This window comes from Microtus oregoni, unplaced genomic scaffold, assembly GCF_018167655.1.
Source record: "Microtus oregoni isolate MIOR12 unplaced genomic scaffold, Mior012 000114F_ref0000099, whole genome shotgun sequence".
Classification (NCBI taxonomy): Eukaryota; Metazoa; Chordata; class Mammalia; order Rodentia; family Cricetidae; genus Microtus; species Microtus oregoni.
The window spans coordinates 498,153-510,957 of NW_024544743.1; the positions used below are offsets into that span (position 1 = coordinate 498,153).

At 40.8% G+C, this 12,805-nt stretch overlaps 1 protein-coding gene across 1 annotated transcript in view; it reads right to left on the bottom strand.

The window, feature by feature from the left end:
- LOC121443912 (G kinase-anchoring protein 1) overlaps positions 1–12,805 on the bottom strand; it is a 51,693-nt gene that overhangs the window by 12,184 nt on the left and 26,704 nt on the right. The window contains exons 7-9 of the mRNA XM_041645671.1: positions 7,769–7,921; positions 4,054–4,155; positions 671–734 (exon numbers count right to left, since the gene is read on the bottom strand). Of these exons, the coding sequence (XP_041501605.1) occupies positions 671–734; positions 4,054–4,155; positions 7,769–7,921 (319 nt within the window). The remainder of the gene's footprint in view (positions 1–670; positions 735–4,053; positions 4,156–7,768; positions 7,922–12,805) is intronic.

Genomic DNA, 12,805 nt, shown 5'->3' on the forward strand with positions numbered 1-12,805 from the left:
TACAAGTCAGAGATCTGCCCACCCCTGCCTCCAGAGTGCTGGATTAAAGGTGTGCTCCACCATGCCCAGCTTGGTGCAATAATGTGTAAGAACTAGAAACTAAGCACTCTTACCTGAATAGTGGCCAGGTGCTTTAAGAGGCCTTACAGTGGAAATAATAAAATAAACTATCCAATTTGTATCCCTCTGGGGAATTTTGTGTGTGTGTGTGTGTGTGTGTGTGTGTGTGTGTGTGTGTGTGCTGATAAAACATGGAACTTGGTTATTTGTTTTCAGATATTAAGATTACCTTTAAATCTAAACACTGCACAAAGGCTGAGTGCAGTGCACACGCCTCTAACCCAGGCTGAGTGCAGTGCATGAGAGGCAGAGGACTATGCAGTCTGGTCTACATAGCTTCAGATCAGCTAGAGCTGCACAGAAAGACCCCATCTCAAAGAAGCAAACAAAACAAGGGAGCACCAGCTGCTCTTATGGAGAACCCCGGTTCAACTTCCAGCACCCACATGGAGGTTCACAACTGTTGTGACGGCAATTCTAGGGAAACCATCCTCCGCTTCTTGTGTCTTTGGGCACCAGACATGTTTACAATGCATACAATACATATATACATACATGCAGGCAAAACAACTAAACAAAAAAAACCCCTAAAAACATGTGACTCACTTACTTTCTCCTTCCTGAAGCATTTTTAATAATTGTCCATTTCTTGCTTTTACTTCTTTATACTTTGCCTAATAGTCAAAGAAAAGAGATTTTAACTTTTTAAAAAATGGTAGATTATGGTCTACTTTTAATTTATGGGCTGTATATTTAAAAACATAAATCATTTAGGAAATAAACCGAATGGAGGAAGATGTAATCAGAACTACTTAATTAAACCTCAGAAAACTTAAAAAGGCCAATTCGATGGTTTAGAGGGTAAAGCGTGATGATGTGAGTCTGATCCCTGAAACCCATAGAAGGGTAGACAGACAAAAGTGACTCCAGAGAGCTGAAATCTTCGTGTGTTGTGGATTTGTGCACATGCAAACACACACACACACGTGCATGCACACACACAGACACAAATAATAAAATTAAACTTAAAAAAATTCAAAGTAGGGGGGAGTAAAGGTGAAGTCAGGAAAATATTAAAATTTTTGAAGGTTTTTTCTTTCTTCCTAAATAAAAATTTTGAATAAATCCAACTAATTTCAATAAAAATCAAAAGAAACTAGCTCCATCTTTTTTACTAGACTGCCCTGCAGTTCTACACCGCCACTGTCAGGCATAGAGCTAGTGGCACTACTTGACTTTTTAGCTCCTTTTCCAATGGCTGACTCTTCTCCTCCTAATGAACAATACACCATAATTCATGAATAAGAGGAGCTGGGTTCCCACATGGACCACTTGAATTTTTGATAATTATCTCCCCAAACAGTCTTCATTGGCCCCTTCCCTTCCCCTCCCCTCCCCTCCCTCCCTCCCTCCCTCCCTTCTGCCACGTGATGTAGGTGGGTCTTCTTTCTATGTGTTGCTTTCATTGGTTAATTAATAAAGAAACTGCTTGGCCTTATAGGTCAGAACATAGGTGGGTGGAGTAGACAGAACAGAATGCTGGGAAGAAAGCAATGAGGAAGACGCCATAGCTCTCCTCTCCGAGATGGACACATGTTAGAATCTTCCCGGTACACAGATTACTAAATATGGGTTAAAGCAAGATGTGAGAATTAGCCAATAAGGGGCTAAAACTAATGGGCCAGGCAGTGTTTAAAAGAATACAGTTTCCGTGTAATTATTTTGGGTAAAGCTAGCCAGGCGGCCGGGAGCTGGGCAGCAGGAATGTAGCCCGCTGCTCCTTCTACAGCCAGGCTGGCCTCAAACTCACAAAGATCCACCTGCCTCTGCCTCCCAAGTGCTGGGATTAAAGGCATGCACCACCACAGCCTGGCTGGAACATTTCTTTTAGTATTTTGAAATACTTTCAAACACTAATAACCAATTATTGAAAACAATATAAAATGTTATAAAAAATAAATGCCTAAAAATATCAGTGTAAAAAACCTCTCCCTTTTTTTTCTCTCAACACGGAACAAGTATGTGGAAGATTTACCAGTTTTATTTTTTATTTCTATAGTGCAGGAGTCCAACCTAGGGCCTCACCAAATACACAAAGCAAGGAGCTACCACTGAATGATGCCAGAACCCAGTGGATTTAAATATATTTTATTTTTATTTATTATTTGAGGAGGGCGGGTTTAGACAAGGTTTCTCTGTGCAACAGCCCTGGCTGTCCTGTATACTCGGCTGGCTTCAAAGTCACAGAGATCCACTTGGCTCTGCCTCCCTAGTGTTGGGATTTAAAGCATGGGCCACTACCGCCTGGCTTTAAATATGTTTTAAATTCTATAAAAAGTGATTTTTTACTAAATAGTACTCTATCCAATTAAATTGCTGATAATAATTATTTACTGAGTAATACTGTAGTCCACACAGGGAACTGAAGCGTCTGCTATAGTAAATACAAAGAGAGTAAAAATGCTTAAGAAATTGAGATGAATCGGGCAATGGTGGCGCATGCCTTTAATCCCAGCACTTCGGAGGCAGATCTCTGTGAGTTTGAGGTCTGCCTATTCTATGGAACTAGCTCTAGGACAGCTGTTCCAGAGAAATCTTTTCTCGAAAAAACAAACAAAAAACAAAAAAAGTAAAAATTTGAGATGAATGAGTTACTCTGCTCTTCAGTCTTTTAAACTGACTATCCACTTAAATTCTGAATAATGGTATAAATTTTGTTATAAAATATATATTGTAAAATATGTTGTATGTTATATGCAGGCAGCTTTGTAAACTATTTTAAGTTCTGGCACACACCAGCGCCAGAACCCTGGCTCCCCACGGGCTCTCGGTAAGTAATCCGTGGACTAACATTGATCAGAAGACAAATGATTCTTGAGGAACTGGAGCATCTTTGTTGAAGTCTAAAGGGCAGTAGCAAGAGAGTGCCTCATAAGTTTGTGATTAAAACAATTGTAAGGGCAGGAGTCCTTGCTGCTCTTGCAGAGGACCCTCTTAACTCCAGCTCCAGGGCATCTGAAATCTTCTGCGTTCCACTGGTACTTCAACACATATGTGCATGTATACAAGCACACACATATACAAATAAAAATTTAAAATTAATCTTTAAGAGAAAACAATTCATACATAGCATTAGCAAGGGTGTGGAGAAGTTGGAATCCCTGTGCACTTCTGGTCAAAAGGACAACAAACAGTTGCTCTGAGAACGCTTGGAAGTCACATAAAAGCTAAGACAGAATTATCCTATAACCAGCAATTCTACTTGTAGATTTTCAAAATACTCAAAGAACTCAAAGCAGGATCCTGGACACTTACTTGTGCACCCACACACAAAACGTAGCACGTATACTTCAGAGGATGTAATAAGGCAGGACAAGGAATGGAGTTCTGATAAACGCTACAACACAGAGAAAGCTCAGAAAACTTCTATGTTAAAAGAAATAAGCCAGATAGAAATGGACAAAAACTGTGTGATCCTACCAGAACGAGGGATCAGGAACAGGTAATTCCTAGAGATAAATTGTTGTTAGGGGGTGAAGGGTGGGAATAGTGAGCGATTTAATGGAGAGTTTCTGGAAGGGAACAGCAGGAATGGTCACCCAACAGTGAAAAGGTTCTTAGTGCTACTGAGCCTTTAATTCTAGCACTTCAGAGGCAGAGGCAGGCTGACCTCTGAATTTGAGGCCAGCCCGGTCTACAAAGTGAGGACAGTAAAGGTTACACAGAGAAACCCTGTCTCAAAAAACAAAGAACAAGTAGCTAAATAAACTTAATGCTACTGAACCTCGTGCTTAAAATAGTTTACAAAGCTGCCTGCATATAACATACAACATATTTTACAATATATATTTTATAACAAAATTTATACCATTATTCAGAATTTAAGTGGATAGTCAGTTTAAAAGACTGAATAGCAGAGTAACTGAATAATAAATACATACAGAACCCACAGAATGCAAATACAGAATTCTTTCCAGAAGTGAGTGGACACACCTCCCACTGGGTGATTACAGCTTTGAGTTTCTGAATTTCAGCGTCTTTCCTCTCAAGTTCTAATTTCAGTCTCTCAATTCTTCCATCTTTCAGACCCACTTCCTGAAAAAAAAGAAAAATACTGCTTTTGACCGATATTGTCCAACCTATCATTGTTTACAACAGTCCTTTGTGAAAAGATTAAGAGGAAAAATAGACTTTATTTCTTTTTCTTTCTTTTTTTTTTTTGGGGGGTTTTTCGAGACAGGGTTTCTCTGTGGCTTTGGAGCCTGTCCTGGAACTCGCTCTGTAGACCAGGCTGGTCTCGAACTCACAGAGATCCGCCTGCCTCTGCCTCCCGAGTGCTGGGATTAAAGGCATGCGCCACCACTGCCCGGCTAGACTTTATTTCTTAGGCAATTTTTAATTACTACATTTTTACCTTTGCTCAAGTACATGATCCTAGTTTCATACAGTAATAGCAGGTGAGATTTCTATGACGAGCTCTAAGTATACGTACAACAATATCCAGCCCTAGAATCGACAATTCCGTCCTAGAATAAACACATGCAGAGGCACCCTGACAGGTTCTACACAGCTCTGGCTGTCTTGGAACTCTGCAGATCAGGCTGGCATTGAGCTTGAGAGACTCGCCTGCCTCTGCCTCCTGAGCACTGGGATTAAGGTGTGTGCCATCAGGCCGGGTTCTGCTCTGAGGAATTTAACTGGTTGTATTTTCCTAAAGAGAGATGTACACAGGTGCTCATAAGTAGTTTCTAGGTGCCAGGGAAAAAGACTGAAACCCTTTTTTGTTCCTATGAAACATGTCTAGCATAGCATGGGAACTTCACATAAAGTGCACGATACACGGAAGCCAAGGCAGAAGCTGCTGTGCAGTGTCCTGTGGGAGAGGGCACAGATGACTTGGTGTTGGGTGTGACACGATGAGGCTAATACCAGAGGACTACTTGAGCTCACGAGTTAAACCCAAGCAAGACAAAGGTCACTCTTCGTTTTTCTGAAAACATTTGAAATAGTTGTTTGGCTTTGTACCCATCTCACCGAAGGGTCCTGAGTTTCTGTGATTTCCCACCTGTTAGTGTGGCTATCTTCCTAACTGGGGCGGGTGTGGATTTTTTTTCCCTCAGCCTTCTCTCCTCCCTGACAGGCTAAGTGGGAGGCTGGTCCCTCGGCTCTCTGTGCTGCCTGTGTCTAGTGCCTTCCAGGCTCCTTTGATTTCTTTTGTGGGTTTCCAAGGCTGTTTCGCTCTCTCTTTGGAACAGAATCTATTTTTTCCTTATTCTGCTTTTCTTTTCTTTTCCTTTCTTTCTTTCTTTCTTTTTTTTTTTTTGATTTTTCGAGACAGGGTTTCTCCGTAGCTTTTGGTTCCTGTCCTGGAACTAGCTCTTGTAGACCAGACTGGCCTTGAACTCACAGAGATCCGCCTGCCTCTGCCTCTGCTGGGATTAAAGGCGTGCGCCACCACCGCCCGGCTTTCTTTTCTTTTTTTTTTTAAAGTTTTTTTCGAGACAGGGTTTCTCTGTAGCTTTGGAGCCTGTCCTGGCACTAGCTCTTGTAGACCAGGCTAGCCTCGAACTCACAGAGATCCGCCTGCCTCTGCCTCCCGAGTGCTGGGATTAAAGGCGTGCGCGATCACCGCCCGGCTTACTCTGCTTTTCTTAAAAACTTCAGTGGCTTGCACGGAGGTATTCTCAATCTGGTATCATGTGTGCAAATCTGGTATTATTTATTATGTGTGTGTGTTCATACATGCCTATGCTTTCAGGCACACATGAAAGGAGGTCAGAAGACATCTCTTGAGGTTACACAGCTGGGACACCACATCTGGCTCATTTTTAATATATATACTAATCTCACTGAACTATTATCTAGTGACTTTTCTCATTATACAGTGTATTTTAAAAAGTTGCTGTGTGTGTTGTTATCTACAGGTACAGTCCATTCAGTCTGACTGAATTTGCTTTTATAAACAACTGACTTTTATATAAAATCATGTATAAAATTACTACAGCACACAGGCATGGTGGCATACGCCTTTAATCCCAGCACTCGGGAGGCAGAGGCAGGCGGATCTCTGTGAGTTCGAGGCCAGCCTGGTCTACAGTGCTAGTTCCAGGACAGCCAGGGCTACACACAGAGAAACCCTGTCTCGGAAAAAAAAAAAATAGAAAGAATGACTACAGCATAAATCATGTCCATCAGCTAGCCTCGGATTTAAAAGATAGTGCCACACTGTTTTCCAAACGGCTACACCAATCTTCACTCTGCCTAGTGTGCCTGCTAGCCCGTCTCCTCGAGATGTCACCTAGTGTGCCTGCTAGCCCGTCTCCTCGAGATGTCACCTAGCCCCATGCACACTCTTCATATCCCTTCAGTTGTTCTTAGGCTCTGCAATAAAATAACTAGTACTATATAAAAATTTATTCTGCTCAAATATTTCCTGAATTCTTTCCTGTCTACAAACTAAATTACAAACTTGGCTTTGAGTGTCCCACAGTTCTTTCCAATCTACCTTATCAAACTTGGTCAACACTCTCTTTAATTGAGCTGGTTTCTATTTCACTGTGTCTGTATTTTTACTGAAGACATTTTAGCTTCTTTATCCTCATCTTTGCATGTTCAGATCCTTCTGGCCTGTTATCTTCCACCTCAAATGTTCACTTCTCTCCAGAACCCATTCCTATTGCACTAATGCACCTACTATTTTTGTACTCATGACTCTTTTATTGTTTTATTGACACAAAACAATTATCTATTAAATATATATTATGTACACATACTCCTATATTAATTATTTAAAATTGTAATTTTTAATTCCTAATAAAAAAACAAGTATGTTTCAGTACAGTATAGCAGATGAGTTGCAATGCTAATATTTTTATATGTAATATTTGACTTCAACACCTGTTCTCTTTCAGTCACATCCCACTGTCATCCAGGCTTTCTACAGCACAATGCCGCCAGGTCATCTAATCACATTTACATACTCAGCGCAGTTCTGCTGCCCTCTCCAGCACCAGCTCCTAACTACACAGTGCAGCACAAGATCCACATTGCTAGTGACGTAACTGCACATACACATTATTCACAAGATCCACATCGCTAGTGACGTAACTGCACATACACATTATTCACAAGATCCACATCGCTAGTGACGTAACTGCACATACACATTATTCACAAGATCCACATCGCTAGTGACGTAACTCCACATACACATTATTCACAAGATCCACATTGCTAGTGACGTAACTGCACATACACATTATTCACAAGATCCACATCGTTAGTGACGTAACTGCACATACACATACACATTGTTAGTGACGTAACTGCACATACACATACACATTGTTAGTGACGTAACTGCACATACACATACACATCGTTAGTGACGTAACTGCACATACACATACACATCGTTAGTGACGTAACTGCACATACACATACACATCGTTAGTGACGTAACTGCACATGCACAAGATCCACATCGTTAGTGACGTAACTGCACATGCACATTATTCTTTGCAGAATGATGACTAAGATAATACCCTAAAACTGTTACTTTGTACAATTAGAGTTGAAATCTTCCATTTTCTTTCTTTCTTTCAAAAGATAACTTCTCTGTGATTTTAAGAGAATTTTTAAGAAGCTAGAGCTAATGGGCCAAGCAGTGATTTAATTAAGGAGAGAGAGAGAATTTTATTTTACATGCCTGGTTGTGCTCAGGAGCTGGACAATTCTCTGTTCCATTATGTTCTGTAAGCTGTTCTCTTCTCTTTTCTCTAATAAGAATCTTATGAACATCATCTTCCAGTCTATTGAAGAATCCCCCATCATGTGACAAAGTCTGAGAAGAATTCGATTCCTGTCGAAATAAATCATGAATCACTACCATTCCACACCAATGCACATACTCAACCCTGAGTCTCTCAGAGGACAGTGAAAGGGACTGACCAGCAGGAGTCAGATCACCGCTCTGTCTCTGGAAGGGAAGCAGCAGACGGACACTTGCACCTGTCTTTTTCTTAGTCCTTCGTATTTTGGAGTGTCATGATTGACAGGTTTTAGAGGCAGGGTCTTACTACAGAGTACAGACTAGTCTGGAACTTGTGATTCTCCTGCCTCAACTTCTCGCATGCTGAAACCACAGATCTGTAACATCATGTCCAGGCTACTTGGCCTTTAAAGATTTTATTACACATACCACACAGTTCAGTCTGCTAGTATGTGAAAGACCCAGGTTTAATGTCCTCTCGAGAGCTGTACACCCAACAGACACCTGACACTCTTCTCCACCCTAGGCAACACTCACTTTCTGTCTCTATAAACCTATCTATTTTGGACATTTCATATAAACAGAGTAATTGTGCTATCTGTCTCAAACTTCTTTGAACTACCAATATGTTTACAAGATTCTTCCACGTGATGACATGGATTAGTACTTCATTTTTATTACCAAGTAATATCCCATTTTACATTTTTTCTTGTCACTGGTGGATAGATATCTCTTTGGTCTTATGAATAACGCTGCTATGAATATTTATCCACAAGATGTTTATGGACCTGTTTCCAACTCTGTTTGGCATACACCTAGGAGTAAGGTTATTGGGTGGTGTGCAGAGCTTATGTTTAACCATCTGAAATTTTAAAAGCTAGTGTGCTCCAAGCAGTTTACTATTTTACAATCCTGTCAACAACATGAGGCAGTTCTGATTTCTGTATTCTCACCTATGTTATTGTATTTTTACTGCAGACACCCTCCTGGAAGTGAACTATTTCTCCAGGGTTTTGAGCTGTGTTTTCACTATGGCTATTAGAGCAGGCTGCTTTCAAGTGTTACTAGACACTGTACAGTCTGTGTGAGAAATGTTTACTTCGAACCTTTACTCATTTTTAACTGAGTTATTTGCCTACTCACTTTCGTGTTATAAGAATGTCTGTCTTCTGGCGAGAGAGAGAGTTCCATGGTTGAGAGTGTGTACTGCCTTGAGCTCAGTTCCCAGCACCCACTCTGGGTGACTCACACAGCCTCTAACTCCCACTCCAGGGGATCTGATACCAGCTTCTGGTCTCTGCATTTATGTGCACAATCTATCCCTCAGACACGTCCCCAGACATATATGCATATTTATATAAATAAAGGTCTAACAGAAATCATTGAAGTAGTCTAAGAAGCTGATCATGGTGACAAGTGCATACAATCCTGGTTAGTGACAGAGGGCCAAAGACCTGTCTTCCGAAGGACATCTGATTTTGTGAACCTCTTTGTCCCCTCCCATTCTCAAGTCTGTGAATAAAAGGGTTTGATACCCCCCTCAATACAATAATAAAAGGGTTTGACACTCCCTCAATACAGTAATAAATGGGTTTGACACCCTTGTCAATACATTAACAAGATAAAGAGCAACTGAGGAAGACACTGGGCATTGACTTTTGGTCCCCAGAAACACACACATGCACACATACATGAACATGTACGCATACAAAAACTTATGTATTTTAAATAAACATCTCATCAAACATTATTTCTAAATATTTTCCCTCATTAAAGGTTGCTTTACCAAGTGTTTTATGCCCTCTATATAATACAAAAGTTTTAGTTGCTTTTTATTTCTTAGTTTTTTGAGATAGGGTTTCTCTGTAGCTTTGGAGCCTGTCCTGGAACTACCTCTTGTAGACCAGACTGGCCTCAAACTAACAGAGATCCACCTGCCTCTGTCTCCCGAGTGCTGGGATTGAAAGCATGTGCCACAACCACCTGGCGGTTTTAGGTTTTACATACATACTTCTGTGATCCGCATTGAGTTAATTTCTGTGTATGATGTGCAGAATACACCCAAATTTTTCCATACTGAATTGTCTTGGCACTCATACTCAAAAAAAAAAATCAAGAAAACACAGATATCAAGGCTTATTTCTGGACTCAATTCCACCAGCCTCTACGTCCATTCTCAAGACTCAATTCTCAGTGTCAAACTGACTTGATTACTACAGCGATGTGTTTGCGTTGTTTTGTGCTACATTTAAGTCTTTTTTATATTTATTTATTTATTTGTTATGTATATAATATTCTGTCTGTGTGTATGTCTGCAGGCCAGAAGAGGGCACCAGACCTCATTACAAATAGACTGTTGTGGTTGCCGGGAATTGAACTCAGGACCTTTGGAAGAACAGGCAATGCTCTTAACCACTGAGCCATCTCTCCAGCCCTTAAAAGTCATCTTGACACTAGGTGGTGGTGGTGCACACTTTAACTGCAGCATTAGGAGGGAGAGGCAGGCAGATCTCTATGAGTTTGAGGCCAGCCTGGTCTACAAAGCAAGTTCTTGGACAGCTAGGGCTACACAGGGAAACTTTGTCTTGAAAAACCAAAACCAAAACAAGACAAAACAAAAAAAGTCATTTTGACATAAACTGTGCATATAAATAAATATATTAAAGAGATGTGATTTTAACACCATCTATCAAATTACTTAGACTTGGAGAGTTTACACATTCTCTAATAGAAATAGGATTTTCCCTCTTGCTATCAAGCACAGAGACTAAAGGAAATTCTCCTGTCCCACAGGTCTCCCCTCAATCCGTGCTCTTAGGCTACAGTACTGAGTTTTACCAGATTCGACTGGATTTATAGACAGTGACACACAGTTAAATGGCTGCTCACTGCTTTACCTCCATAACACCTAAGGAAGTGAAATGTTGAAATGGAAATTTACTTGTACATCAGTACAAATGAGATAGCTTCTAGCTACCTGAAGAAAACTTCATGTTCTACAGAGCACTAAGACACTGATTTACCTGAGTTTTCTAAACACCAGGAGAGGCCGGCAGAGCTATCAAGGCCTGGAATGCCCTGGAGCCATCACCAAGTGGCACAGACATAATTCCAAGTTTGCTTCATAAAGCACCTCCACTATGTTCTGGTAAGATCTCATTTACAGCATAAAACAGCGCTGAGCTTCCATGGAAGGATCAACAGGCTGATGACAACCAGCCCAGCTCTGGATTTACACTAGCGATCAGTGCCCTGTGTGAGACAGATCTCACTACTCACCCTGCAGCTGTGCAGGCCTTGGATGCAGACCCGCCCCCTGTGCTGGGATCAAGGGCATGCTCACCATGCCTACCATCTTCTGATTGTGGTTCCTCTTGCCAGTGTTCCTATCCCCCAAAACAATTTAGCCCCTTAGTATTTCTGAATGACACACACATAAAACACACTTAGAACAAGCAAAACGAGTTAAGAAGACTGTTCAAAGATGATACCAGAATTCTGACGAGCACATGAAAACATACCCATTAGGCATCATGAAGATCCAACTAAAATTCAGTGGACACGTTACCTTCCCACTAGAGACACTATTAGTGAAATTCAGTGGACACGTTACCTTCCCACTTAGAGACAGTATTAGTGAAATTCAGTGGACACGTTACCTTCCCACTAGAGACACTATTAGTGAAATTCAGTGGATATGTTACCTTCCCACTAGAGACAGTATCAGTGGATATGTTACCTTCCCACTTAGAAACACTATTAGTGAAATTCAGTGGACACGTTACCTTCCCACTTAGAGACACTATTAGTGAAATTCAGTGGATATGTTACCTTCCCACTAGAGACAGTATCAGTGGATATGTTACCTTCCCACTTAGAAACACTATTAGTGAAATTCAGTGGACACGTTACCTTCCCACTTAGAGACACTATTAGTGAAATTCAGTGGACATGTTACCTTCCCACTAGAGACACTATTAGTGAAATTCAGTGGATATGTTACCTTCCCACTAGAGACAGTATCAGTGGATATGTTACCTTCCCACTTAGAAACACTATTAGTGAAATTCAGTGGACACGTTACCTTCCCACTTAGAGACACTATTAGCGAAATTCAGTGAACACGTTACCTTCCCACTTAGAGACACTATTAGTGAAATTCAGTGAACACGTTACCTTCCCACTTAGAGACAGCACTAGGTGTTGGCAAGGATGTATAGAAACCAGAACTTCTCACACACCTTTCTTTAAAACAACCTAACAGGCTCTGAACTGTTTCAACCAGGACTCCTTGATGCAGGCCTACTATCCCAGATAGTGCAAGGCTAAAGCACGATACCATGTCAAGACTTGCCTGAGATACAGAGAGTTCAAAGTCAGCCTAGGTATCTTAGTAAGATCATGCTTGAAAAGCTAAGAAGTCTTCGAATGTAACTTAGTAGTGCATGCTTGCCTAGCTGCTCAAGGCCCTGGGCTTGAGACCCAGGACATTACAAAGAGGCAAATATTTTTAATGCCTATCTCTGCAAATAAGAAAAAATAAATTACACAGCCTAGCAATTTCATCCCTAGAGAGAAATAAAAACACAAAACCACATAGATATTATCGCTAGTCTATAACTGAACACAAAATATTTCCACAATGTTCAGCAATAAAACTAAATCAATTGTTATTTGCTTGTCTGAGACAGGGTCTCACTCTGTAGCGCAGGCTGGCGTGGAATTATAGACCAGGATGGCCTTGTCTCCTCAGTGTTGGGCTACAGTGTGTAACTATGTCTAGCTGAATGAACTACTGATAACTACAACACAAATCAACCTAAAAACACTATGCCAAGCGAAAAAGTCAATCATAAAAGACCACACAGAGAAAATGCAAATCTGTAGAAATAAAAAAACCAGAATATTGCTAGGGACTTAAGAGGAGAGTATAAGGAACCTCTGGGGGATTATAAAAAAATTTAAATCTATACT